This window comes from Filicampus tigris, chromosome 6, assembly GCF_054856515.1.
Source record: "Filicampus tigris isolate MCC_2025a chromosome 6, RoL_Ftig_1.0, whole genome shotgun sequence".
In the NCBI taxonomy this organism is placed as follows: Eukaryota; Metazoa; Chordata; class Actinopteri; order Syngnathiformes; family Syngnathidae; genus Filicampus; species Filicampus tigris.
The window spans coordinates 27,158,405-27,185,677 of record NC_141222.1 but is presented as its reverse complement, the minus strand read 5'-3'; the positions used below and the strand labels follow the sequence as shown (position 1 = coordinate 27,185,677).

At 42.6% G+C, this 27,273-nt stretch overlaps 1 protein-coding gene across 2 annotated transcripts in view; it reads left to right on the top strand.

Moving 5' to 3' along the window:
• Positions 1–4,531: 4,531 nt before the first annotated feature.
• cacna1ib (calcium voltage-gated channel subunit alpha1 Ib) overlaps positions 4,532–27,273 on the top strand; it is a 112,890-nt gene continuing 90,148 nt past the window's right edge. For both annotated transcript variants that reach the window (XM_086032972.1, XM_086032971.1), the window contains exons 1-2: positions 4,532–4,920; positions 22,031–22,373. In XM_086032972.1, coding sequence (XP_085889098.1) covers positions 22,045–22,373 — 329 coding nt within the window. In that variant the 5' untranslated portion in view covers positions 4,532–4,920; positions 22,031–22,044. The remainder of the gene's footprint in view (positions 4,921–22,030; positions 22,374–27,273) is intronic.

Genomic DNA, 27,273 nt, shown 5'->3' with positions numbered 1-27,273 from the left:
TCATGTTGGGGGCGGGGCATCACTTACCCATCGGGTGGTTTAATTCAATTTCACTCAATTTCCTCTTGATTTGTTTTAGATGTTGACTCAACGTTTTCGAGTCAATAAGTGACGGAAGAACGGGTAGGTGGCAGGTATGTCGGCGCGCTGCTTCCGCGGGGTTCCTGGACGATGAGGCGGCTCCTTCTTCAGTGAGGGGTCCTCTAATCTGGGCTCCACGGCCAAGAAAGGCGACCTTGGAGTGAGAGCAGCTGGCCCGAGGTGGACAAAGACGACAATTACGTCTGCATACCCAAAGAGCCATCACAGCCATAACGTGCCTCTTCGCCTGTACATGCGGAGCCATGAATAATGTATGTGAGCGCAGCCGTATAATGGCCGTGCGACAGATGTTCGGCGAAACGTACAAGACACACACGATCACACGCACAATCACACACACACATGCTAAGCTATTGGCCGCAAGTCAGTAAAATGCACAATCCTTGGACTTCTATCTTGGCTGCTCGGCTTCGTTTAACCTTGTGTGTGTGTGTGTGTGTGTGGTGGGGGGGGGGGGGGGTAGGTGTGTGTGTGTGTGTGTGGGTGTGTGTCATGTATGCCAAGTATGAAGGTGGTGATGAACCAGCTCTCAGCAGGAATTTCATTTTGCTCTGGTTCCTTTGAACGTGCACAATTTCACCTACCAATTGTTATTTGTTGACCAATTTATAGTAAACATCTACCAGCTGATTGTCCGACCCACATATCCATCCTACCTTGCTATATTTCCATCCGACAACCTGCCTACAATATTCCTTCTACCTACCCATCAATGTTCCTACCGACCGTCCGACTGTATTCTTTCATCCTGCATCACCACATGTATACCTACCTACCTACCTACCTACCTACCTACCTACCTACCTACCTACCCATTTCCATCCATCCATCATCCAACCTGCCTACCCACCTTCCATCCCATCAAACCATTGTCCTACCGACCAAACTACCCGTACACACAACCTACCTACCTACCTACCTTCCATCCCACCAAACCATTGTCCTACCGACCGTACTACACACAACTTACCTACATGTTTCCTACCTACCTACCTACCTACCTACCTACCCACCTACCCATTTCCATCTCCATCCATCCATCATCCAACCTGCCTACCCACCTTCCATCCCACCAAACCATTGTCCTACCGACCGTACTACACACAACTTACCTACATGTTTCCTACCTACCTACCTACCTACCTACCTACCCACCTACCCATTTCTATCCATCCATCCATCATCCAACCTGCCTACCCACCTTCCATCCCACCAAACCATTGTCCTACCGACCGTACTACACACAACTTACCGACATGTTTCCTACCTACCTACCTACCTACCCACCTACCCATTTCCATCCATCCATGATCCAACCTGCCTACCCACCTTCCATCCCATCAAACCATTGTCCTACCGACCAAACTACCCGTACACACAACCTACCTACCTACCTTCCATCCCACCAAACCATTGTCCTACCGACCGAACTACACACAACCTACCTACCCATTTCCATCCATCATCATCCAACCTGCCTACCCACCTTCCATCCCACCAAACCATTGTTCTACCGACCAAACTACCTGTACACACAACCTACCTACCTACCCAGCCACCAAGTGACTTGCATACCAACCTACCTACCCACCCATTTCCATCCTACCTGCCTACTTACTTCCCGACCAACTGCACATAGGTCCTCTCCCAGTTATCCTTCTTTCCATCGTTTACCTTCCGTCGCACATGTAGAAATAGCTGCCTACCAGTCCACCTGTCAGCAGTATCTCTTATCTACTTTACAGTACCTACCAATACGACTTTGGTCCCAGCTACCGCAGGCTTTCGGAGCAATCCAAATCATCAGGGCTCTCGCTCTGATGTTGCGTCATCATCCATGACAATTCCCAGATCAGCTGCTAAATGTGACTAGTAGAGAGCTGACCGGTAAATCGCAATGGAGGTGCTGGTAAATGCGCTTTAGTACAGTAGGGATGCGGCGACTCTGAATTTTTCGGACCTGGAAGGACAGAAGAGTCTGCCACCCGCTTGCAGCAAAATGGCAGCGGGTGGCATTTTCGAAGGGCGTCCAGGCCAGACCGGCGCGTGGCAGATGGCGAAGCGGGCCGAACGATGGCGACACGTGCTGACCAGCAGAGAGTGGCACATTTAATTAGCGTCAAAGTGCTAACTGTCGCGGTGTTATGCTGACAGGGACGACCTGGACGCCGGACAAGAAACGTAAAAAGCGCTCGCTGATTTTCTATGAGGAGAAAAAAAATGCACTGACAATCACAACTGTTGCTTGAAAAATAAGGTTTAGGATTTGAAATCAGGGTTTGAAGCCAATGTTAAGGTTTCAAGTTAGGGGCTCAAGGCACGATTTAGATATCAAACAAAGCTTAAGGTTACAAATTGGGGTTTGAAACCTACGTTAGGGTTTAGGTTTCAAAGAAAATTTGAATGTCAAAATTAGGGTTTTAAATCAATGTCAAACTAGGGTTTCAAAACAGGTTTGGGGTTTCAAAGATAAGCGTAGGTTTAAAATTGTGGTTTGACACCAAGTTTATGCTTTTAAATGAGGGTTTCAAGGCTGGTTTGAGTTTTCAAACATGGGTTAGGTTTGGTTAGGTCAAATTAGAGGTTCAAGTTAACGTTTGGCTTTCAAAAAGGAGTTAAGGTTTCAAATTTGGGTTTCAAACCACGGTTAGGGTTTCAAGTCAGGGTTACTGTTTTCAAACATGTTAGAATTTTGAATTGGGTTTTGAAATCAAGGTTAGGGTTTCAAGCAAGGGTTAAGGTTTCAAATTGGGCTTTCAATACAGGATTAAGGTTTTGAAATAGGGTTTGGGTTCAAATTAGGCTCGCGTTTCAAACCAAGGGTAGGGTTTGAAAAAAAAAAAAAGGATAAGGATTCTCAAATGATGGTTTCAAACCAAGGTTATGGTTTTGGGGCAAACAGTTGGTTTTCAGTGAGGGTTTTAAGCAAGGTTTTGGGTTTCAAATTAGGGTTTGGAGTCTGGGATCGGGTTTCAAATAAGCGTGAGGCGTAAAATATCTGATGTTTTGGTTCCCGAAACCGAAAGCGATAAAAGTTCCTGAAACTCGAGCAAGTTAGAAAGGCAGCGGAAAGTCCTTGAACACAACCGTGTGATTGATCAGATCATGTTGTTGGTTTTCACTGGAACAAAAGCTCAGAATGTCCAAAACAGGAATCAAAATAAAAAAAAAAAAAAATAGAGCATTGCTCAGTGAGGTCATGATGGGAAAATCCGATGATTGTGAAAGCACGCAGAGAATCAATATGCTAATTTGGACACGGCGAGATGACATCAGCGGGGATCAGCACACTCCGCACTCATGCCAATTTCATTTCGCACCCGTCCATTGGCGACTTTCAGTCGTAGCAGCTCAGCAACGATTCCTCGCACAAACAAAAGCGATACTTTTCGTGGAAAAACGAAACAACAACAACAAACAAACGCCATCTTGTGCTTCCTAATCTAGAAAAAGAATGGGGAGGAATAGGATTATTATTATTTTTTTCATTCAATCAGATTTTTAATGTTTAGCGTACAAATTCAAGAGTTGATTCTTATAGGATTACCACTTTTTTTTCGAAGATTTTTAATTGAAAAAATACAAAGTGTTCCCGTTAAAAAATGCAATTAAGAATTTTTATTTGGGGAAGAATATTAGTTCATTCAATTAAAGGTTTGACTTATTATATTGAAAATTGGGACTGATATCTTGAAAAATGAAACACAAGTCTTATAAAACTGAGACTTTTCTATGTATATAGTTTATGATTGTGAAAACATTGTATATTCGTATACATGCTTTGATTTAAATTTAAAAAAAAAATTTTTTTAAGAGAAATATAACATCTGATAAGATGGCCAACTTTTTGTTTGCATGCTATTCTTTTGGTGATCAGTAATTACCTCGAAAAGAGCAACTTTATTTTTCTGAAATTTTAACTTTTTCCCTCCTTACCCATTTTTAAATCAAAATGCAGAACGTGTCTCTTCTTCTTTCAGTGCGGCCCAAATATTTTTGTATTTGTGCAAAAATTGCAGCACTCATTTGTATGGATGGGAGGGAAATTACATGATCATAGCTGTCAAAATTATGACATTTTTGAAGCTGTTTTCTGCTGGTCGTCAGGATCAAGCGATTAACTGTTGATTTTATATTATTTTATTTTTTAATTTCAGCACAGCATGCGCGCGCATACGTGCACGTGGAAGTTGTGTGTAGGAGGAGGAGGAGGAGGAGGAGGTTCAATCCCTTCTCGCGCATCACTTGAGGAATTCCCAGAGTTTGGAAGCGACGAGGAGGACGGACGGACGGATGGACGCATCCGCGGACCCGAACCTGCGGCTCCTCCGATGACGCCGCCGAGCGCGCGCGGATCGCGAGGAGAGAGAGGGGGTCGAGGGGGAGGAGGAGGAGGAGGAAGAGGAGGAGGAGGAGGAGACGACACTCCCTGCTCCCGCGCTCAGGTTGTCCGTGGCCACGGTGACATCGCGTCCACTCTCCGCTCAAGAGGAACTGTGCGGCTCAGGAAGCCTCCGCCAAGGCGCGCGGCGTGTGGACGCGCAACCGGGCGCACGCGTGCACGCTCCGCAAAAAGTGTGTGACACGTGCAACAGGATTCCAAGACAGCGGGAATGTTGGGACGCTCGTGTACGTGGAATACCTGACAGGAGAACCCGGTTTGGATTGCCCCCAGAACCGATCCGGACTTCCAGAGTGGATCCGGATCTTTTCTTTTTTTTTTTTTTTTTTTTTGTTCCCTATTCCGGATTACCAGGATTAATTCTTCTGTTGTATTTTTCGAAACACAGCAGTGGAGGTTTCATGTCGAAGGAGAGGGTGAGTAATATTTCATATTTTGGCATCTCCAAAATTCATGTGTTCTTTTTCTGGTTTTTGGTCACGTGATCTGGACCAGGACCAGTTTGCATGTGTGCTGTTCAATGAAATGACGCCTTGCACGCACAGATTGATTTGGTTTTAACGGCATCGGTGCAGCAGGGGGCGCTCGTTCGGCTCGAGCCACGTTCGCTCGTGGCCACTTCATTAGGAACACCTGCACGCGCATCCACGATTGGGTAAAATCTCAATTTGGAGTTTGGAGGGGATGTGCTGGAGGGGTTGCTTTTTTGAGCTGAATAAGAACGTATAGAAGCCAAAGTGTTTTTTTTGGTGGAGTTCCGAGGTTGTCGCACGGCAACACAGAAATCACAAGTTCAAAGTTGAAGGTCACAGCAATGTCAAAAACGCAAAACGTAAAAATCCCAAATTTTTCTGCTATAGCCCAAATTTCGGTGGACGTGTAGTTAGTATGAAGCCACTCAATTTGTTTGCATTTTTTTTCTGGTGATTGCTTTTGATTTGAATATGATCTTCTGCAATCAAGTTTCACAAGGTTGGAAATGGCATAATGGCAAACTATATCATGTCACACGTCCTATTAAAGGGCTCAGCGACAGCATTTCAGATCTTTCATTAGTTTGTCAAGATGATATCGTACAATGATGTCATGACTGGAAATTCCGTTTTTGGCATGGAAATGAGAATTTATATTCCCGCAAGGTCAAATGGTCAGACCCCATCAGGCTGTGACCTAAGTGATGGTCTCGAGAGGTAGGGTGGTGACTGCCAATGACAGGGAGCTGACGCGTATGTGTGTGTGTGCGTGTGTGTGCGGGAGGTTGAATACGGTTCATGATTGAATATCCATTTCAAAGTGGCTCTTTGATAAGCAACGCTAAGTGTGTTCCAGGGTCAAATGGTGGAAAAATGTGACTTTTTGTCCACAAAATATTTTTTTAGTAAAAAAAACAAAACAAAACTTTTTTTTTCACTAGACTGTTTCATCAAATATGGATTAATTTGAAAAAATCTGACTGTATTCTTGTGAGGCTTTTTTGAAGAAAAACAATTTCTAAAAAGAATCTGAATTTTTATTTAAAAAAATTGTATGGCTGGTTTGACTCATTTTTAAAGTACAAATTATCCAGCACAACGGCCAGAAAAAGGTTCTAAGTATAACCCTAACCCTAACCTCACACTTTTGGGGAAAAGAAAATGCAGCTTTTTGTCTCATGAAATTAAAAATTATCCAAAAAAAAGACAAAAAAAACAATATCCTATTCTTGTCAGGTTTCATTTTTTTAAATAAGATTAACAAAAAACTAATTTCTGGATTTTTTTTTTTATGTTAAAAAAAACTTTCTTAAAGAATTAGAGATAAAATAAAAAGAAAGAATAAAAAAAAAAGGAATTAAAACTTTAAAAAATTGAATATTCTTGTAAGATAAAACACATGGTTTTTTTTTTCAAAATAAAGACTTTGGCAACCTATAGAATAATCTATTTTAACAAAGTTTTTTTTCCAATCACAAAAAATGTCAAGCGTCTCCAGTTGGTCCAAAATGCTGCGCCTCTTGACTGATACTCGTAAGAGGGAGCACATAACTCCTACTTTGGCGTCCATTCACTGGCTCCCTGTACATTTTAGAGTTCTTTTTAAGATTGTATTATTTGTTTACAAATCTTTAAATGTCATCGCCCCTGCTTAGCTCTCGGAGCTCCTTCCCCCCTTAGGCACCATCCTGGCGCCTCAGGTCTGCGGATCAGACGCTATTAGAGGTACCGAGGACTAAGCGAAGGCTCGGAGGGGTTCGAGCCTTATCCGTTGCCGCTCCCTCTCTTTGGAATGACCTCCCGATAAACGTTAGGTAAGCCCCCTCGCTTCCCATCTTTAAAACTCATGGTTTGGAGACTTGGTTTTGGTTTTACTTACTGGTCTTTGTGCGTTTTGTTGTCTTCAATAATGAATTTTATTGTTCATTGTTGTATGACTTACTTTTGCCCCATGTACAGCACTTTGTATACAACGGTGGTTGTCTTAAAGTGCTTTATAAATACAGTTGAGTTGAAAAAATACAACTGAGTTTTAGTCTAGGAACAAAATTCAGATTTCATTCTTGTCAAGGTTTTGACTTTCTGAAGAAAAGTAATTTGCCAGGAATTAAAATACAAATTATGAAAAAATAAGATTTGTGAAAAAAAAAACCTTCTAAAAATCTATAAAGACTCCGACGACTTTAAACAAAACTTTTTTTTTTTAAATCTAAATAAAACAATACTTTTCCCCTCAAGAATACACACATTTCTCCCAGAAAAAAAAAATAATCACAAGATTGCAGATTTTTCTAAGAAAAACAAAAACTTCCACAAAAAACCTTTTTTTGAAAAATTATTCATCAAAAATATTTTTTAAAAAAACAGCTTTAAAAATGGGAAATCTTGAAAAACAATGCTTTTGCAAAGAACCAATCAGCCTATTCCTTTTACCTGCACAAACAAGAAAAAAAAAAAGTGAATTATAAATCATGCTTGCTCCTGCCAACAGGTGGCGCCAGATCCAACATGTACCAGTGAATGTCCATAACGCGTCCGCCTTCTAGTCGCTGCTCACGTGCAGCTAGTAAATATTGAATATACATAATGGAATAAAAGAGCAAGTCGATAGATGTCGTTGAGCGGCTTCAGTGTGCAAAGGCAACACGCTACGCTCTACACGCTTTACATACCTTCGGGGACGATGGCTCCATATCGCAGCAAGAGCACGATTGATTTTCAAAGGGGAGATGTCACAGGCAGCTCAGGTCAATGCTTTGATTCACTCTGCATTGATACATTTCACGACTGAAGGTGGATGTATCAAATTGATTGATGTGAATCAAGTCACCAACACAATATAAAATCCACTATGAAGCAACAAAAGGTTTGAAGCAACTCCATAATAATACTACACCGTAATCCTCAAAAAAAAAAAGCAAAGGCAGACCTGGAGAGTTGTGCTGAGGCCTTTCGCGTTATCATCAACCCTTCAACCGCTAAACTACGGCACCTTCATCCTTTTACCTGACGTTATTTCCCGCTGCGACCAATCCAGCGACCGATCGTCCTGGTGCCGCCGCCTGCCCCCAAGCGACCCTCAATCACCGCACACCTCGCCTCGATCGATGCGGCCCCGTAACTCAGGGCATCCCCCCCCCCCCGGCCCTGACCACTGGTCTTTACTGCCCCCTGGGAATGAGACACACACACATGCCATCTATTTCTATAAATGTCAAAAGCTACCGTATTTCCGTAAATAGCATCCGGGGGCGGTTTATTTACTGAACTGCAGATGGGTGGTGTCTACTACAGGGAGCAGTGGCGGGTGGTGTGTTCTGCACTGTAAAAAAAAAAAAAAAAAAAGTTTGCAGAAATTACGGTAAAAACTGTTAAATAGTCAAAAGCCATCAAATCTGAAATTGTATGACACCGTAGTAAATACGTAGTATAAGGTGACGGTAAATCAAGAAATAATACAAAACTTTCATTTTTACAGCGGTAATATGGAGAAAATACTTATTCTGTGAAAATAAAAAGGTTTTGTACCGTAAATGTAGGAAAACGTAATTTAACGGTAGCTTTTTGGGAACCACAGCTGCCGAGTTTTTACCGTAAAAACAGCAAATTTTTGTTTACAGTGTGGCGGGTCTGGCCTTTATTTGGTCATTTGCAAATTGGGACGTGTGCTCAGGTAGGTGCTGCTGTTTTGGTTAGCGGCAGAGCTCAGTTATTGATGCCTGAGTGTGAACGGCAGTGTTTCTCTTCTCTGGAAAATCGAGGTGTTTATTTAAGGGAGGCATTTAATGTAGGGTAGGCACCAGAGGTGGGCATTTTACTAAAGTTGTACTAAATTCCATCATCCGTCAAGCCGAACCATACTGTAATCGTCTGCCGGTCAGCCCGTCGTGTTATTTTAACCGCGCTTCCGTCAGTAAACATCGTGGACAGTGATTTTAAATTGGACTGGCAAATTGGTGCTGTTGTTAAATCTTAAATCTTAAATCTTTTTTTTCATCGTGGGTAAAGCTAAGGTAAAGAAACTCCTTTCTCAACAGCACTTTGAAACAGTAACTCATGCCTTCGTCACATATCGGCTGGATTACCATCATGCACTTTATTTTGGAGTCAGCCAGTCCTCCATCAAGCGTCTCCAGTCGGTTCAAAAAGCTGCCGCTCGCCTCTTTTAGAGGTACCGAGGACTAAGCGAAGGCACGGAGGGGATCGAGCCTTTTCCTTCGCCGGTCCCACTCTTTGGAATGACCTCCAAATAAACGTTAGGTAAGCCCCCTTGCTTTCCATCTTTAAAATGTGTCTTAAAATTCATTTTTATGCTTTGGCTTTTGACTCAGCATGCGACTTGGTTTTGGTTTTACTACTCTATTTTCACTATTCACGGGTCGGCCCGGTCCCTATCGCACGCAAATAGCGGGATTCCATTCTATTCTTCATTTTGATGCTTTTTTTTCCCCCTCCAAGCCATTTTGCAGAAATCATTAAACTTCCGCTAAGCAGAGCATCTGAGAAGCGAGCGAAACGTCTTGTAATTGTTGACACGTGTGGCGTCGCCTCGCGACGTCTTAGCGCGCGCGTTTGTCGCACAGCTTGAGCGAAGAGCTAAATGAGAATCTGTGCTGCTGATAGATGGCGGCAAAGGCGGCGAGCAGATGGAAGACGAGGCGACAGCCTCGGCTTGCTGGCAAACAGACGTCGCCGTCGCGCCTCAGACGGATCGCTCGCAGCCTCGCGCGCGCATTCATTCGGCCCCTTTTCTTGCCCGATACATCAGTTGAGTGAGCGTCAACGCACTGACTCTGCAGTTTTTCTTTGTGCTTTTTCTCTACGAGGCTTTTTGGGCTTTGGGAGTGTGTGAAAAAGAGGCTAATATTTGTGTGACACATCTAGCATGTAGCTTAATGACGGTGCGCTTTGCGTTGCAATGCTGGGACATCATTAAAAAGTTTGTATACACAAACACACCTGCTCCCTTGTCAGCGGCCTCAGTCCACTTACCTTCCAATTTACCGTCCGATTGGTTCCTGCTCACCTCCGCCGCTCGGCCGTAATTGCTCCAAACTTTTATTTTCTCCCCTAAATGCTTCACTTTAGCTCTTCTGTTCTAAATGACTGAATAGAATTGGTGCAACCTTAGCCTGAGGATTGCTAATACTTCTTATACTGCCTCATCCTTCTAAAAAAAAAAATCAATAAACAGTTTGTTCTTTTCTCCGTCTTCTCTTCTGGGCTTCCGCAAGAGGTGCACGGTGTAATTAAAATTTTAGAATAAGCACAAATTGATTATTTCTGCGTGAGCGCGACGTGCTGCTCTGAGCAGTAGCGTTAGTTCTGATGCTAACGACCAAAGAAGCAACCGACCTGAACCACCAACGTTACCGAGCAAGAATGAGGAGAAATTGTACAGAACAGTCCACAGAATGCAGTAGAGTGCTTGTGCCGCTTCATGATGACAAACATACAATTGTTTTCATACCGAGCCGCTTCGCCACGAGCAACATTCAATTGCTTTCAATTACCCGGCCACCTCATGTTGACAAAAACACAACTATTTTTAATTAGCGAGCCGCCTCATGATGACAAAGATACAACACGAGTCACTTTGGGCAACGAGCCACATGCCGCTTCACCAAGCAGCTAGCCTGCTGTGCTAAATTCTGTTGGCGTCCGAGACCTCGCTAGTTTGCGTCTCCTTGTTTATCTCAATCGCATCTTGATTTCATTCGGCGCTCGAGCGGCAGCGCTCAAAGACTAATGTCTCCAATATCCGCCGCTCTCAATTCAGCGCTTTACCCGCCGGTAGACATTTTGCGGCGCTGCGTTTCAAGGACGCGCGACCATTCGAATCGCGATCGCTCACTTGCCGTTCTGAGAATCCGATCAGTCGGGGGCCTGTTCGTGGAAATAAGATGACAGCAAACCTTTGATGAATTGCTCGCGAGTGCAATAAGGTGCGCGGGTTCATTGTGCTAACAGGATTCTGTGGGGCTAAAATACATTTAGCACGGCAGGCATGCCTAAACCGGGGTGCGCACACTCAAGAGGAAAAATGATCTACTGTAGCTGTAGATAGCTGGATTGTGCTAGTAGTTTTGCTATATTTGTACTTTTCAAGTGGGGGGTGTGGGGCCATTTTGTTCCTTCACAGCTGTGTTGGGCCAAAGTGATCCAGTTCCAACTTTCAATGACAGTTTTTCTTTGTCAGACCAAGAATCACATCGACTTTTACAAAGGTTCGAACACATCGCCTGAAATATAAGCGCTCTAAAAAAATGCTGGGTCAAAAATAACCCAAATCGGGGGGTCAAAAACGGAACTGGCCCAACTTGGTGGGGTAGTTCTCATTTAACCCAAAAAGGTGGCTCGAATGAAGAACCCACAAAACAACTCCCAAACGTTGGGTTGTTGTATGTAAACAAAATAAAATTTAAAAAAATGTTTTTGTTTTGTGTGGTATTTTTCATTTGACCCAACTTTTTGGGTTATATAAAAGGTTTATTTAACCCAAAATGTTGGATCTGCCACTTTTTTACTCAATTTTTGATCCAACTGCTTTTAGAGTGAATCATCGGGTAAATACTCCCGAAGCAGTTGGGTCAAAACAAACAAACAAACAAACAGAGCTATGTATTCCGTCTATGTGACGGACCGACCGGTCCGTCTATCTGCCTATGACGGACGCCCGTTTTGCTGACGGTTGACGAATGATGGGAAAAAATTTATAGTATAGTCGGAAGGCCATGCATCTAATCCGTCTTTCGTCTGTAGTCCGTCTTTAGTCGATTTTTCACAGCGAGGCTTTGACGGCCGCGGCGGGGATCAATAACAAGTTGGTGTTGCTTGGGGGACAGATTTGAGTGAGGGTCCATGCTAGGGGAGGGTTGGGGTCAATTACTGAAGTTTGCAGTCGGACTCGTTGACGGAAGACCGTTTAAAATCAGAGACGGACCGGCTTAGAGGCGTGTACTATTTTTTTCATGGATTCATGTCAGAATGACTCCTATTGACTTTGAATGTTGGGTCAACCTGACCCAAGTAACGTGTCAGTCAAGTTTTGACCCAATTTGGGTTATTTTTGACCAAAATGTTCTTAGAGCGTACGGACAAGCTCCTTTTTGGTGTTTTGTGGAGCAGAAGTGGTGACTGAATCTTCTTGTAGTCTTCAAACGTCCATGGATTAACGTCAGAATGGCTCCTATTGATTTTGAATTCTATAAGACGCCATACAATGGAGGTGAGCGGCCAACGCTAGCGCGTTAGGTCCAAAATAGCAAGCGATCTTCTCGTTGCCGTATTACTGTCAGAACAAGGACCCTGTTGATTTTGAACATTAACGGAACTGAGCGCGTTGAGTTGTTAAAGTAACAACGTGAAGTAAGACGCAAATGCGAGGCAGAAAATAGCTTCCCTGCTCTCTTCCAGCAGAGGTGGGCGGGATTCGCTTTTGGCTGTGGTTGCGGGGAGACTTTTCACCACAATGGAACGAAGAAAAAAAAAAAAAAGTGAAAAAGATAAAGCAGAAGGATAAACGATATTTGGAGGCAGGAATGAAAGTGACGCTCAACTCCAAGGCTCCTCGCTTCCGCCGCCATCCGTCTTTTTTTTTTTTTTTTTTTTTTTGTTACACGCCTCAGCTTTAATTATCAGCTGGTGGCCACCGTCAGCCCGTAAACGCTTCTGACAGCCAGGTGCACACACACACATGCAGGCAAACCCGCGCACGCACACGCACACACACATCTATACAAACCGACTGGATCACACATTCAAATTTTAACAGCGCACAATCACACGCCTCCATAAACATGAACAATGTGAAACACCAGCCGATACGAACAATAGGACTCATATACCAAGTATAAGCACACACACGTAGATGCGCGCGTGCGCACACACCAGTGGAGCCGTAAACAATGATGGCGGTATTGCCAGGCGGCTTGGAAATAAGGAGCCGTGCGACCCAGGATTAATTAGGTGGGAAATGGAAGGAGAGCGAGAGTGAAGCGTGCCAGTGTGGTGGGAAATAAAGATGCCGACAAACAGCTATTGGATTGTTTCAAAGATGATGACAAGACGAGGACTAGTCCAGGGGTCGGCAAACTTTGACACACAAAGAGCCATTTTGACCCGATTTCCATATATTTCCATATATATATATATATATATATATATATATATATATTCTTTATGACTGTTTGCATTGTAGATTCTCCCTGAAGGCATCAAAACTATGAATGAACACATGTGTTTGGTTATGTACGTAACAACAAAAAAAAAGGTGAAATAACAGAAAACGTGTTTCGAACCCAATCAAGATGATTTGGGGTGAGCTGGACCGCAGAGTGAAGGCAAAGGTGCCAACAAGTGCTAAACACCTCTGGGAACTCCTTCAAGACTGTTAGAAAAGCATTTCGGGTGACCACCTTTTGAAGCTGAATGAATCGAGAATGCCAAGAGTGTGCAAAGCGGTAATCAGAGGCTAAGTGTAGCTAAGGGAAGAAACTAGAATATAAAACATGTTTCCAGTTATTTCACCTTTTTTTATACATTTATACATAAATCCACGTTTTCATTCATAGTTTTTGATGCCTTCAGTGAGAATTTACAAACTCAATAGTCTTGAAAAAAAAAAAAATGCATTGAATAAGAAGTGTGTCCAAACTTCTGGTCTGTACTGTATATACATACTGTATATGAATATATATAAAAATACATTTTACATCACTCGAAACACTGGCGTGGAGCCTTACTTCTTGTGGTGTATTACATTGCGTCTCGGTTCCACTGCCTTGTTACATTGTCTTGTCGTGGCGTTGCATCAGAAGGAAAACGTCAAAGATCATTTTGGGTCAACGTGACGGGCCACTAACGAGTGCTCCATTGTTTGGCTTGGGCGGGAAGTCGCCATAGCTGCTCCACTTGGTGACCGGCTCGGATAAAACGAAGCGCCTCTAATCAATTATCAAGTGGCACCGTGTTTATGCCGGGCCAGCGTAATCAAAGCAGTCATTTATTGCCATTTAGGAAGCACAAGGCAATAAAATCATTAGCGTTGATGGCAGGTGGCGAACTGTACGAAGGCGTGACAAATGTACCTATGCAACATAATACTATTTATTTATGTATGTGTGCTACAGCCACACATGCACACAGACAGACAGACACCCCCCCCCCACACACGCACACAAAGCATTAATCAAAGCTGGATAAATCATGCAAAAAAATTCCATTTTAGTTTGTTGAGGGTTGGACTAATCAAATTCAGTGTGGAGCCGGATAAATGTACGAATACCAAATTTAGCTTTTTTTTTTTTTGCTAACTAGCTGACTAACGAAGGGCTATGGCATATTGTCCGCATCTATGTAGCGCCTGGTCATTCGCAACTTGCAGAGCACTTGCTACTTTTATTTGGCTTAAAGCGGAAGTCGACCCAAACCTATTTTTTTCAAGAATATGTTCCCAGCAGGCCCACTAGTTGAAACACGGCATTCTGATTCATTGTCCCTCACCAAACGTTTGCTACATTTTATGTCTGTCTCTTACATGTGGCAGCGTTTATCGTGGACTTCAAGCGCAATAAGGATCGCGCAAACGGATGGACAGATTTACGCATTTAATGGAACCTAACCAAAACGTTTTTTTGTGTGCCCTACAAGTTACTGTGTGAAAACAGCTGCCGTGGAAAAAAAGGCATTGAAACAACAATGCTAACATGTGCTAATGCGTGCACTCTCTATGTTTCCACAAGCACTGGAAGGGTCGATTGGTCCTGAGCCACCAGCCAGGAGTTTAAATTTAGACGCGTCGATGGAGTGAGGCCAACGATACGGCGGGGAAATACAAGTGGACTCACATCCTCCCGTACAACACGCACACACGCACGCGTTAGCCTCGCTGCAAATAGTCCATCTATTTGCGATAAATGAAATAAGGCCTCCATCAAATCGATGCCATCCCGGTTGATGTCTCGGGGAGCTCCACAACTGAATTTCCGTTGACATTAATTGTAACGTACCGGTGTTAATATCGTTTAATAGTATTACAAAAATACATATCATCAAACAAATGACTCCCTCAAATAGGCACCTATCTTGATTATGTTTGAGGGAGCGGCATGACTCATACGTCTCCAATGTCACTTGACATCAACATACTGGTATTAATATTGTTTCAAAATATATATATATTTTTTTTTAAAAAAGGGCTCCAATAAAATACTCCCCTCAAATACACGCGTCCCTCAAATACATGTAAAGGGAATCCCGAGGAGGTACAGACTTGAACCGAGTATCGTCACATATCACGTTCACATGCATGCCACAACATACATGTTGCTCGACACAAACATTCTCCAAACGCGCACAAACATTTGAAATGGTTTGACTCTGTGCAACTGGCGAGAATCTGGAGCAAGTCATCCATTAGCTGTGGCACTTTTTCTTTTTAACAAGCCCGCCTGCCATCATTGGCTCATATGGAATAAGACTTATCAGCATATTATTCACATGGTTACTCTTGCACAGCATCCAACTGAAAACAAACACTTGTTGCCCATCACAAATTGGCTGACGGCGAGTGGGATGACAAACTACCGTCCACTGTAGTGACTTTTGTGTAGTGATGACATCAAGACTCGTGCATACAAAAGAAAACTGATTTTGAAAAGCTGTCCACTGCAGTGACTGATTCGCAAATTGACCTCAAGAATTCTACGTAGAAGGAAAACAGATTTTGTGTCAACCAAACCACCGCTGCAATAAATGAAATCCATGATATAGAAATATCCTATGTATTGTTCATTCTCTAGAGTTAAGTTTCATTAGCATTTATGGCTTAATCCTTTCAGGGTCTTTAAACACACTTAAAAATAATAAACACATTTGAACACATCTATTTTATACAGAGAGAGCAAGAGCAACGGATAACACAAAAACCGTGGAACAGTTTAACGGCGTACCGATGCCTCTGTTAACAAATTCCGTTTGATCCAAGCTAACAAATGTATCAACTCACAAAATACATTCATTTTCAAGCCCAAAGTTGTACATTATAAAATGAACCTACAATTGTGGCTTTCCGTAGGTGTAAAACGCAGGATCGAAGCGGATTGGCATTCAATAATCTTCATTAAAAACTAGAGCCAAAATACTTCCTGTTTTGATTCTTCTTCTTACAAATACAAACAGTGTTAAAACTAAATAATGTGCCGCCATCTACTGGCTGACAGTGAAATTACCAGAGCTGGGCATTTTACAAAAAAATTCCCAGTCCGTTTATCGCCCTCCATCTGCAGCTTGGGTACCCTTCCGCCACCTATTTTCAAGAGCTGGGCATTCCATCAATGCGACGGGCCGGTCCGTCCATCCGCCTATGACGGACTCCCGTTTTGCTGACGGTTGACCAATGACGGGTACAATTTAAAAATAGACGGACTAAGCGTAGTCGGAAGCCCACGTATTTAACAATTCACCAAAAATGTATCTGTGTGCTTTTTGCACTCCATTGAACTCGCTGTGCACTGTTGAATGAATGATGATGATGATGATGATGATGATGATGATGATGACGAAGAAGAGGAAAGGAAAGTGCATGCAGAAGAAGAAGAGCATTGATTGGACGACTTCGACATCTCCACCAGGCCGTCACATCCTGGGCGCTCTTTCACAATCACAGCAGGGCCGCAATTACTGTGCACTCACGAGCACAGGCAACTTCCAGCCCCCTCTCACCCCCCCCACCGTATATTTTTTAAATATACTCTAATCCAATATCAGCCTGTCGCTTTTGGGATTAATACAACAATTCCAGGCTTCATCGTAGGACTGCTTATCATGTAAAGTCATCTCAAAAGGCGGACTGGTCCCCCCTACACGGATTCCGCCAATTAATCCGCCAGGCCTTCAAGTTGCGGTGAGCTCTATTTTTAATGCCAGCTCCCACGTCCACCCACGCCCGCCGTCCACAACGGCCAACAAATACTTCTGTTTCCTGGACCTTTTGTTGCGCCAAATGTCACCCTGCTAACTTCTGAGAAGAGAAACAACACTTTGTCACACACTTAAGAGTAAAAATACATCGCACCCACATAAAAAAAAAGAAAAAAAAAGCCAAGCAGACGACACGAATTACGGTACATCATTGCAGTCTATTTTCATGACCGGCGCGACACACGGTCTAAATCTGCGCTTAAGCGGGTGAGGCTGCGTGTTGGTAATTTTGCTGACACGTGCAAATCGGCAAATTTAGAAATGATCGTTTGCGCTGTTGTGGGCGTGAAAGCGTCTCCTTTCATCCCGAACCATTTTTCTCTCAACGTAAATGGGTACCATGATTAAGTGCGGAATGAGCTACTGGTGACCTAAATATGTCTATTGACCTCACGTGTCTACCTGCGCAACCGATCCATAGCTGCGCACCAATCAGCGAGATGATTTTAAAACTATAATAATGATGATAACAATAATTAGTATTACTATTACAATGAATTGAACGTCAAGAACTCTATTGTTTTACAAAGATCTAAAGCACAAGATGTCCAGTTATGGTGTCCGGACAAGAAAAAGAAAGAGCTTTTGAGTGGCATTTCACTGTAGCTAAAGAAGACCACGGCTATTGAATAGCTCTCCGCTGTTGTGGCTGACGCATAACTTTGACATCAAACACTCGTATAGAAAAAAAACAAACACATTTTCATAGTTGAACATTGTAGTGCTCGAGATACAACAGTGAAAAAAAATCCATGCCTAAAGAAGAAAACATCTTTGATTAGCATTCGATTATGCACAACTCTATCATTATGCATCTGAGAAAAAAATCGTTTAGAGTGCCAATCAAGTGTTGCAACCGGTTCTCATTTATATGACATAAAAAAACAAACAAACAAAAAAACGGCTTTTGAATGATTGTCCATTGCAGAAATGTCTGCGTTTGCAGTTTTCTTAGAAGCAGTCTTACGCTAACAAACAGTAGTGCGCTACTGTGTTAGCACGTTAGCTCAAATTCATCATATCGTTAGCGTGCCTCTAAGCATGACAGTAGCGGAGCGTGAGGATGTATGGCTGGTAAAAATAGACGGCCAGGGCAGCTGCTGCATTCGCCGTGTGCAGCATTAGCGTTAGCGCCATTCGTATATGTAGCCTCGCGACAAATGACCTCATTGACTACCCGGCTTGAAACTTCCACAGGTGGAGGATAAATATACGTAACCTAGATAAGACAAGCATATGTACGATACGTCTTTGTCATCCGCTTACCAAAGTGTGCTGAGAGCTTTTTTTTTTATGGCGGCCGCTTGAGGAGGAAAGAGTCCCGAGTGAATTAAAATATGTAGTTAGTGAAGCTATGTGTCTGCCAATAGGGGGTGCCGAAGAGTGTCTTTAGTTAAGCTCAGTCCTTGATTTTTTTTTTTTTTTTTTTTTTAGCTACAGGTATGTTTTTTGCACATTTTCAAACTGAATAATCTGACAAAATGTCAAATGTGTATGGCAAATTTCAGTAAAAATGACAAACTTCTTGTGTGTTTCATTGTATAGTTAATGTTTTTTTTTGGGTTAGTCTACTCATGATAGACATATCTACCAAATTTTCATTTGCTAAGTGAAACTTTAAAAAAAAAATTTTTTTTATTGTTACTGGCTATTTTATACCAAAATGGCAGACTTCCTGTGTCCTTTCATTTTTTAGGTGTATTCATGATAGACATGTCTACCAACTTTCATGTTGCTAAGTGAAACTAAATTTGGGGGCCAAATTTTCCCAAAACTCAGAGCGAGTGCTACTGAGCCAAATTTTGATTGCTACTGGCTATTTCATAACAAAATGGCAGTCTTTCTGGTTATTTGCAGACATGGGTTTCTGAGACTTTTTGTTGGTATATTCATAAAAGACATCTACTAAATTTCATGTTGTTAAGTGAAACTATATTTGGGGGCTGAATTTTAGCAAAACTCGGAATGGGTGCTACTGAGCCAATTTTTGACTGCTACTGGCTGCTTCAAACCAAAACGGCAGACGCCTTGTATCTTTTCAGACATGGGTTTTTGAGACTTTTTGTGGGAATATTCATGATAGACTACCTAGAGTACCAAATTGAGGGCTGAATTTCTACAGTGAAATCTGCAAGACTTTGGTTAGAGGTCAGTTTTATGATGAATAGTGCTCTACATAAACACAATGACCAAAAACTCAAAAGTTTCTCAATTTTGTGTTGCTCTTCTGTCTTGTATATGTGGTTCAAATTTAGCAGCCATCAGACAAAATCTCTTGTACAAAAGTTTGCCTTCGGAGGACATCTGAAAACATGGCCAAAAATGACCTAAAAATGGCCAGTTTCAACGAAAATGTTAGATTTGGTGTTTCTTTTCAGGCATGGCTTCTTGAGGATTTTTTGTGGGTCTACTCATAAAAGACATGTCTACCAAATTCCATGTTGTTCAGTGGAACTGGCTTCGGGGGCCACTGTTGCAAAACAGTCCACAGAGCGCAACAGTCAATTTGGTGTGGAAAAGCCCTCAAAATGGCTTAGATGATGTTTTCAATTTGGATACGGCGTGTTTTGTAACACCGCTGAATTATTCATTCGCATTTGATTGGGAGTTGCTAGTCAAACAACAAGAGAGCAGACGCAGTCAGCAATTAGTGGCAAAACAAACACCGCAACTCTGAACAACACCGTGACTGACTGCCAAACACAACCAAACTCCATTTGTAATTGAAACAATTTATGCAAATGCATTTCAGCGATATGAACTCAAATATTGTTGGAGTCACCAAACACTTTTCAAGTGGAAACACAGTGTGCGCGTTTGTTCGGCACTGCAATGAGACAAATTTAGATGAACAAAGAGCTGAATAATAACTACTGAATACATATTTAAACACCACATTACAACAGTGTTTAAACAAAGTACATTGAGAGAGTCACAGAGAAGGGAGACATTAATACGGAAATAGGATTAGTATGCAAACATTTACGGCGTTTCAAATAATTCACATGAAAACACATTTACAGGCTGCACTGCCAAAGCAGTACGTGGCGCTATAACTACGACTAAGTAGTCAGTCCGAAGACCCAGAAGCGACATTTTTTTAAAATAATTTGTAACAGTCCAGAGATGGGGTTTCAAGATAAAAGTAGGCATACACAATGCTTCGAATTTGGTTTAGTTTTGCAAACAAAGATCAGGGTTTCAAGACAGGGTTATGGTTTTAAATTAAACATTTGAAATTAAAATTCAAACCAAAGATAAGGTTCCATACCATGGTTAGGGTTTCAAGCACAGATTATTAGCGTTTTTTTTACATGTTTGTAATTATTCACATTTTTTTGTCCTTTTCCTATATTTGTTTTTATTTTGCTTCCATTTACAATGTTTTTTTTTAAATTTATATATATATATATATATATATATATATATATATATATATATACATATATATATATATACATATATATATATATATAACATTTCATTTTCAGTTGTTTATATTTCTAAATTGGTATTTGTATTTTAAATAAGTATTTTATTTTTAATTTAAGTTTTTCATTTTATTTTTCATTTAATTTTACTCCATTTTTATGTTAACTTTTCGACTTGTTCTGTGCATACAGTTTATCTTTAAATTTTGTCCCCTCTTTTTTTGAATACAAAAACATCACTTTATTTTCATTGCATTTTATCATCTTTTCAAATCACCTGCTTTCCAAAAACAAGTGTGTCCATTTCTAAATAAAAAGGTCACATTTGGCATTCCTCCACAAAATGTCATGACATTTGCAAAATAGTTAGTAGCATAACTCCGCTGCCTGAGAAAGCAAGCAACCTTGTGTGGCGCTCCTGATTATTTCATAGAGAGCAGGAAGTAATGTGCAACTGACACAGCAACGATGCTAATGAGAAATAAAAAGTCCAGACCAAATGTTGTCTGGTGCAATAAAGACATGAAACAACAACAACAACTTCTAAGGAAGAAAGTAAGTGTGTGTTTCTGTGTGGGTGCGTCCACAGGTCACAGTGTCATATTTCTACATGTCGTTTGACCGCCAGCAGCAGCCAGACTGCAGAGAAAACAACGTTTTGGTGTGTCCTTTTGCTCTCCACACAGAGACCGGCTGCAATGCATAATTCAAAGGCGGACGCATTGCTTCTGCCCGTTTCGCACTGCGGTCCCACTGAAAACACCACGGGCCAATTAAATCTGAGCCAAAGTACCCCCCCCCCCCCCAAAAACAAGTCGCAAAGACCAGGGGGGCGGAGGGTCTTGTAGCATTGCTGTAATAAGGCAGCTAACAACGACGAGCAAAGACTCTAAAAGCGAACTTCATTCTAAGCAGTAAAGATAGCTTTGAGTTTTGGAGTTGAAATTTCATTTGGATCCAGGTGGCTACTGTAAAAAAAAAATTGAGGCCATTGAGGAAGATAGAGAATGCTACATTAGCTTCGCAAGCGCTAGCTGCTTGCTAGCCACCCATTTTTACGGTGCCAAATGAAGCGTTTCAAATTGCAATGTTCAAACCGTACGTACATTCGGTGGGTCGCCTTTGGAAATGAACTCCAAGCACGTTCTGCTCCACTCCGAGCCGTTCGGAAACTCCGAGAATTGTTGCAACGGTGCTGTTGGGTTATTCAGAGCGCTACACTTTGGGAGAGCCGGATCGCACTGCCGATATCGTCATCACTTCCGTCACCTCGCAGTCTTATCAAGTCACTCAGTCATCTTGCCACTGAAGACATCTCGACATTCACTTATTGACTATCGTCAACGAGCCTCCTGAGATAAATCGTCGGCGCTAACAATTCCGCCGCTCTTCCATCCCTCCGTCATTCATCCTCTCTTTCGTCCCACGTCACTTTAGCACCCGAAAGCACTCTAAAAAGCTCAGACAAAAGCCTATGCATGTATTTTTAGCCCTTTGCCATTTTCGTCCCATAATGGCGCACGACCGACCCCGCCGCTCGGGGCATTGATTTCTGCGCCGAGGTCAATAGTTGTGCAATTTTGAAAAAAAGAAAACAAAAAAAAAAAACCCTCTCTTCTATTCTCTCCTTTTTCGAGCAGACCTTGGCGTTGCCATGACGAGCGAGGAGGAGGAGGAGGGCCCCTCGACGGCGGCGACCATCACCCGGGTGACCAGGGTCGATGAGGTCATTGACCCCTCCTCCCCCCACCCGTACCACCTGGATGAGGAAGAAGAAGAGGAGGAGGAGGAGGAGGAGAAGGAGGATATAGAGGAAGAGGAAGTGGAGCGCGATGATGACGACGACGACGACGACGACGACGATGGTAGCAGTGCCACCAGTGTACTCGTGGTCCCGTATCCCGAACTGGCACCGGTGGTCTTCTTCTGCCTCAAGCAGACCACCTGCCCTCGCAGCTGGTGTATCCGCATGGTTTCCAGTCCATATCCTTTTTGTTAGCCACCTGAAGCCGGGGCTACAGGACATGAGGTACACACACACATGCACTTGCGGTTAGGGGTCCAATTTTATATTTCCTGTCAGCGAAACGGTCGCCCGTGTCAGTATTTCCGTCCATGCATTATTTGAGCAAATAACAGCACGGTAAGAGTAATTTGACTAAACGACACACGATATGGACAAACCGCTTTCGGTTTTCTCGGTCGCATGGGCTATTATTGGAGCTCAGATCCACCTGACCATCATCATATTCAGAAGTCAGCTCTAAACGTGTGAACACATCTGCATTGTTTTCACGCGTTTCCCCAGACTTTTTTTCCACGAGCGTTAAAGCAACACGTGTCATTGGTCAATTTCTGTCGATTATGGCGGCACCACGTGGACAAAAGCGGTCGTGTTTTGACAAAAGTCAACCACATTTCCCACGCGCGCCAGCGAGTAGTGTCGTGAAATCCTGAGCTCTCGCTGGCCTGCAAATTGGACTGAATGACATTTCTATTTCCAGTGGCTGTGTGAAAGATAAATAGCGATGAATCAAATTTTGTTTAAACAATACTTTTGTTTTTTTGGTTTGTTTTGCGGATTCTGCCACGACACCAGTAATAGCGCGTAAGACGTTCAAATCAACTTCCGTCCTTATAGCGAAAGGAGGAAGCGGATATGCCGGAAAGCAAGTCAGGACATTTGTATTTTTTTGGTGTGCCAGGGTTGCGCCCCCATCCTCCCCAAAGTTGCTTTGTGCCAGTAAAAACGATACAGACCCCCCCCAGAGAATGACAAAAGTCCCATTCAACTAGTTGTAGGTCAATGTTTCATCAAAAGTGTTGTGAAAACATTTTGTTAAGGTCTAATTCCTGCCCAGTGTTGCTTTAAGTTAGCCTTTCCCACTGATTTAACACAGCTCTCATTCAAAGATGATCAAAGGGTTTCGACAGCTCTTAAACAAACACACCTACTTCCTAGGAACCAAGCCTTATAGCATCAAACGACAACGCCTACCTGGATGAGAGTTGAAACGTCTTCAAAGACGACCAGAAAAGTGCCGATGTGATCGATTCAACGCCCCGAGAATGAAATGACCTGGACGAACGAGGATATTCACAGGCAAACCACAACCACATTTGTTTGGTTACGCCGAACACAAGGAAAACATTCCCGCACAGCCAATTGGATTCGCATTGGATAACGGCGATTCGTCAAAGCGCGAGTGAGGCTCAGACCCTGGATGACTCAATCGAGCGATCATTCGTCACCGAGCAATAAAAGATGCTCACCTCCGCAATCACGGAAGAAGGAGCTGATAGACATCTTTTGTAAGGAAAAGGCCAGGGCATAGAATTTCCGAGACGAAAGAAACTTGATGAATGGAACTACATCTTTGTGGACAAGGCCAGCTTCAATCTAACAAAGGTCAGGAGAAGAGGGGCGGATAGCATTCTCAGGCACAGGGACACTTTTACCGTTCCAAGCCGGAAGGGAGCTAATAATATGTCATCTCAACTCCACTTTATGTACAAAGCGCTTTAAAACAACAACATCTGAAAAAAAGAAAAAAAAAAAACTCTGTGCAAGTGTTCAAATCAAACCTAAAACTGAATAACAAAATAATACAATCCATCCATTTTCTCCTGCTAAGTAGAGAAGCCCAGACTTCTCCCTCCCCGGCTGCTGTGCCGGGAGGGATCCCGAGACATTCCCAGGCCAACTGGAAGACCGTCTCTCCAGCTGGTTGCAAATCTTCCCCGGAGCACCTCACATCCAGGAGGAATTTTTAACCAGGTGGCCAAACCACGTCATCTGGTTCCTCTCTCACTGCAAATCCCTCCTGGATGCCTGAGCCTCTTATTCTCTCTGGAAGGGCGAGTCACTCTGTGGAGGAAACTCATTTTGGCTGCTTGTGTTAGATTAGGCCTCTTTGGCGCATCTGATTAGAGAGGTGGCCGTCGTGTCGCCGTGACCTTTCCTCCTGGCCCGGCACACTTATTAGTCGATTTCAGTTAGGCCATAGAGTCGCACAACGCCACATGGCTCTAGGCAGAGTCGCCTCCCCAATGTGCGTAGATGAGTATGAATTCTGGCGGGTGGTGTTGGACCTTCTTCCGCAATCTCGCAGAAAAAGGCTCCACGGCTGCGTATGGATCTCCCTGGCGTCCATTAAATAGTTCAACTGAGAATATGCGGTCTTTTGGTAATTACTATTAGCGTAGCGAGCATTAAAGCTAAAAGAACGGGCGAAGGTTCCCCCGCCGAAACCTTTCACTTGCATCCGAGATCTTGTTCTTTTGGTCCCGAGCCACAGCTCATCGTGAATCAAGATCTGTGCCTTTCGGCTCAGCTTCCAAGCCATCAATTTTCGATACCACTGAATCCTGTTCAGGGTCACGCCGGATTGGTTGCGGGTCACTTGCAGGACACATTTACCAATCGCTCTCACTGAAGTCAGGCAAATGGACCACTCCACCATCGGTGAGCAGCTCCAAATCCTTTTTACTAAAACATCAACTTTAAAAAAAAAACAAAACAACAACAAAAACTCCGTCAGTGACATAAGAACAGCCCTGCAGTTTCTCTTACAATGATGCGGTCCTCCGCCATCTCCTTACGACACACACCACGGAATGCCTCGTTAACTTCCTCGCGATTCTCTCCACTTGGTTGGAGGGGGCTGTGGACTTCCCACGTCATCATTTGGTGTAATGCTGCCTTCCACCATTTGTTTTCAAATGCTTTGCAGACCAGCCCCGGATGACAATGCAGTTCGCGTAGTTCCCGTACTCGCCGTTCCTCAATTGAGGAGTTTTCAGCATGGATATGGAAGAGGTTTTATCACCGTCCGTCCTTAGCGGGAGATGTCCCAGCTGGATGGTTGTCAGGTTTTTCTGGAAATTGATGCCGAGGGCTGGACATGTAAGAAGATTCTTTCGAAGAAACCTCGTAAGAGAGGACATTCAATGAAAGATGGATAAAAACCCGTGGCCCAACGCTTAGGAGCGTTGATTTGATCGCTCCCAAATTTCTTCTTGCCGCTCCTAATGTTTGGGTTGCCGTCTTTGCTGCATTCGAGCGGCCAAAGGGTGTATTCTGTCTCTACTGTATATTGAAAATCTACAGAGCGGGGAGAGACAGAATAAAATGTGTTTGCAGGGACGAAGAAGAAGGCGAGATGATGCAGCCGTTTTCATGCACGCGCGAGCGCGTCTTTTTCAATGTTTGTCCGCAGATGCCTGCTGTGCTTTTGATTGTCAGCCAGAAAAAGAAAAGCTGAAATGTTCTTTGTTGTGGCAAATTGTGCGTCATGCGCCTTCCATCACTCCTCCTGTCATCTCTGCCGTACTGTAAACGAATGAATGTGCAAGCAACGGAGCGAGACAAGGGGACATTTACTCCATATCTTACAAATTAAAAGAGGCCAAATCCTCTCAACTTTCATCTTTTATTTGTCCGAGATTTGCAGAATTAATTTCAGGTCTATGGACTTGACACATCTGAAATCAAACCATGCTTCATTAGCCTCCATTTTCCGCTGAAACACCATTTGCCAATACATACAGTACACTGAAATATGCTTTTAATAAAGCACACATATGTTAAATAATATAGACGTTTTATACTGAGAATATAATACATGCACATTGCAATGTATATACACGTATTTATCATATTCGCACACACGGACCAAAATATTGATTCATTAAACATACACAAACTGGAATTTGCCTCGGGATTATTTTCTGTATACCTGCAATATCAACTATATGAATAGTATGTATATACAGTATATGTACAGTATATACACATCCATATATACATACTGTATATACATACATATATACACACACATATATATGTATATGTGAATATATGTATATGTATATATATTTATATGTATATATATATATATGTGTATATATACATGTATATGTGTGTGTGTATATATGTATACATGTGTACAAATATATAATACGTATATACACATATACCGTATACCTACATACATATACATACAGTAATTACATCCATATATACAAATACATAAATCCATACATATATACTAAAATATACATATATATATATATATATATAATATACTCAATATATACATTAAAACTCACAAACTATACATATGTAATATATAAAGCTACATACATTGAACTTGAAACATACATAATACATGCAATGAAACTGCTTAAAACTGAAATACATAAACATTTAGGAAAATACACTATACACCCACACACACACACGCACACACACCCCCCCACACACACACACACACTGTAATGTTTGATTAGGAGGGTAAATTAGTTAGTGATGTGCAGAGTTGAAAGATGATACTTGTCAGGGGGCATTAAGCACCAAAGTCATCTTAATAATTAACCACAAACACTTCATTTATAGCTTTATGGATCCACTAAAACACACGTTAGTTTCATTTTCAACAAATACCGTAGATGCATCGAAATCGAAATAGAAATAAATAGAATAGTCCGCAACTACTCCGGAAGGGGTGTAAAATTGAATTATTTCCACTAAATGAATAATCCGAGTCTTTTATTGGTGAGTGAAAGCTGAAGCTGCACCAGGGGGCTGTTCATATTGGCTGGCGGTCCCTCAAATATAAATCACTTTGACATCTGCAAAGCTCACACTGCCCCCCGTGCTCCCTCGTCGTGGCAAATGGTCCGTTCCGTCTTCATGTGCTCGCTGTCCCTGAACTCGGATTCCGAAAATCCATTTCATCACCGCTAGATGATGACAGCTCCCACCTCAAGATGCTCAGCCACAAGCTTGTCATCAAAAGTAAACTCGGGTGTCTCAATGGACTCTCAGTGACTTTTCTTGTTATGGTTTGAGCCTGCCCAAAGGCCTACCTGCGCCAGATTT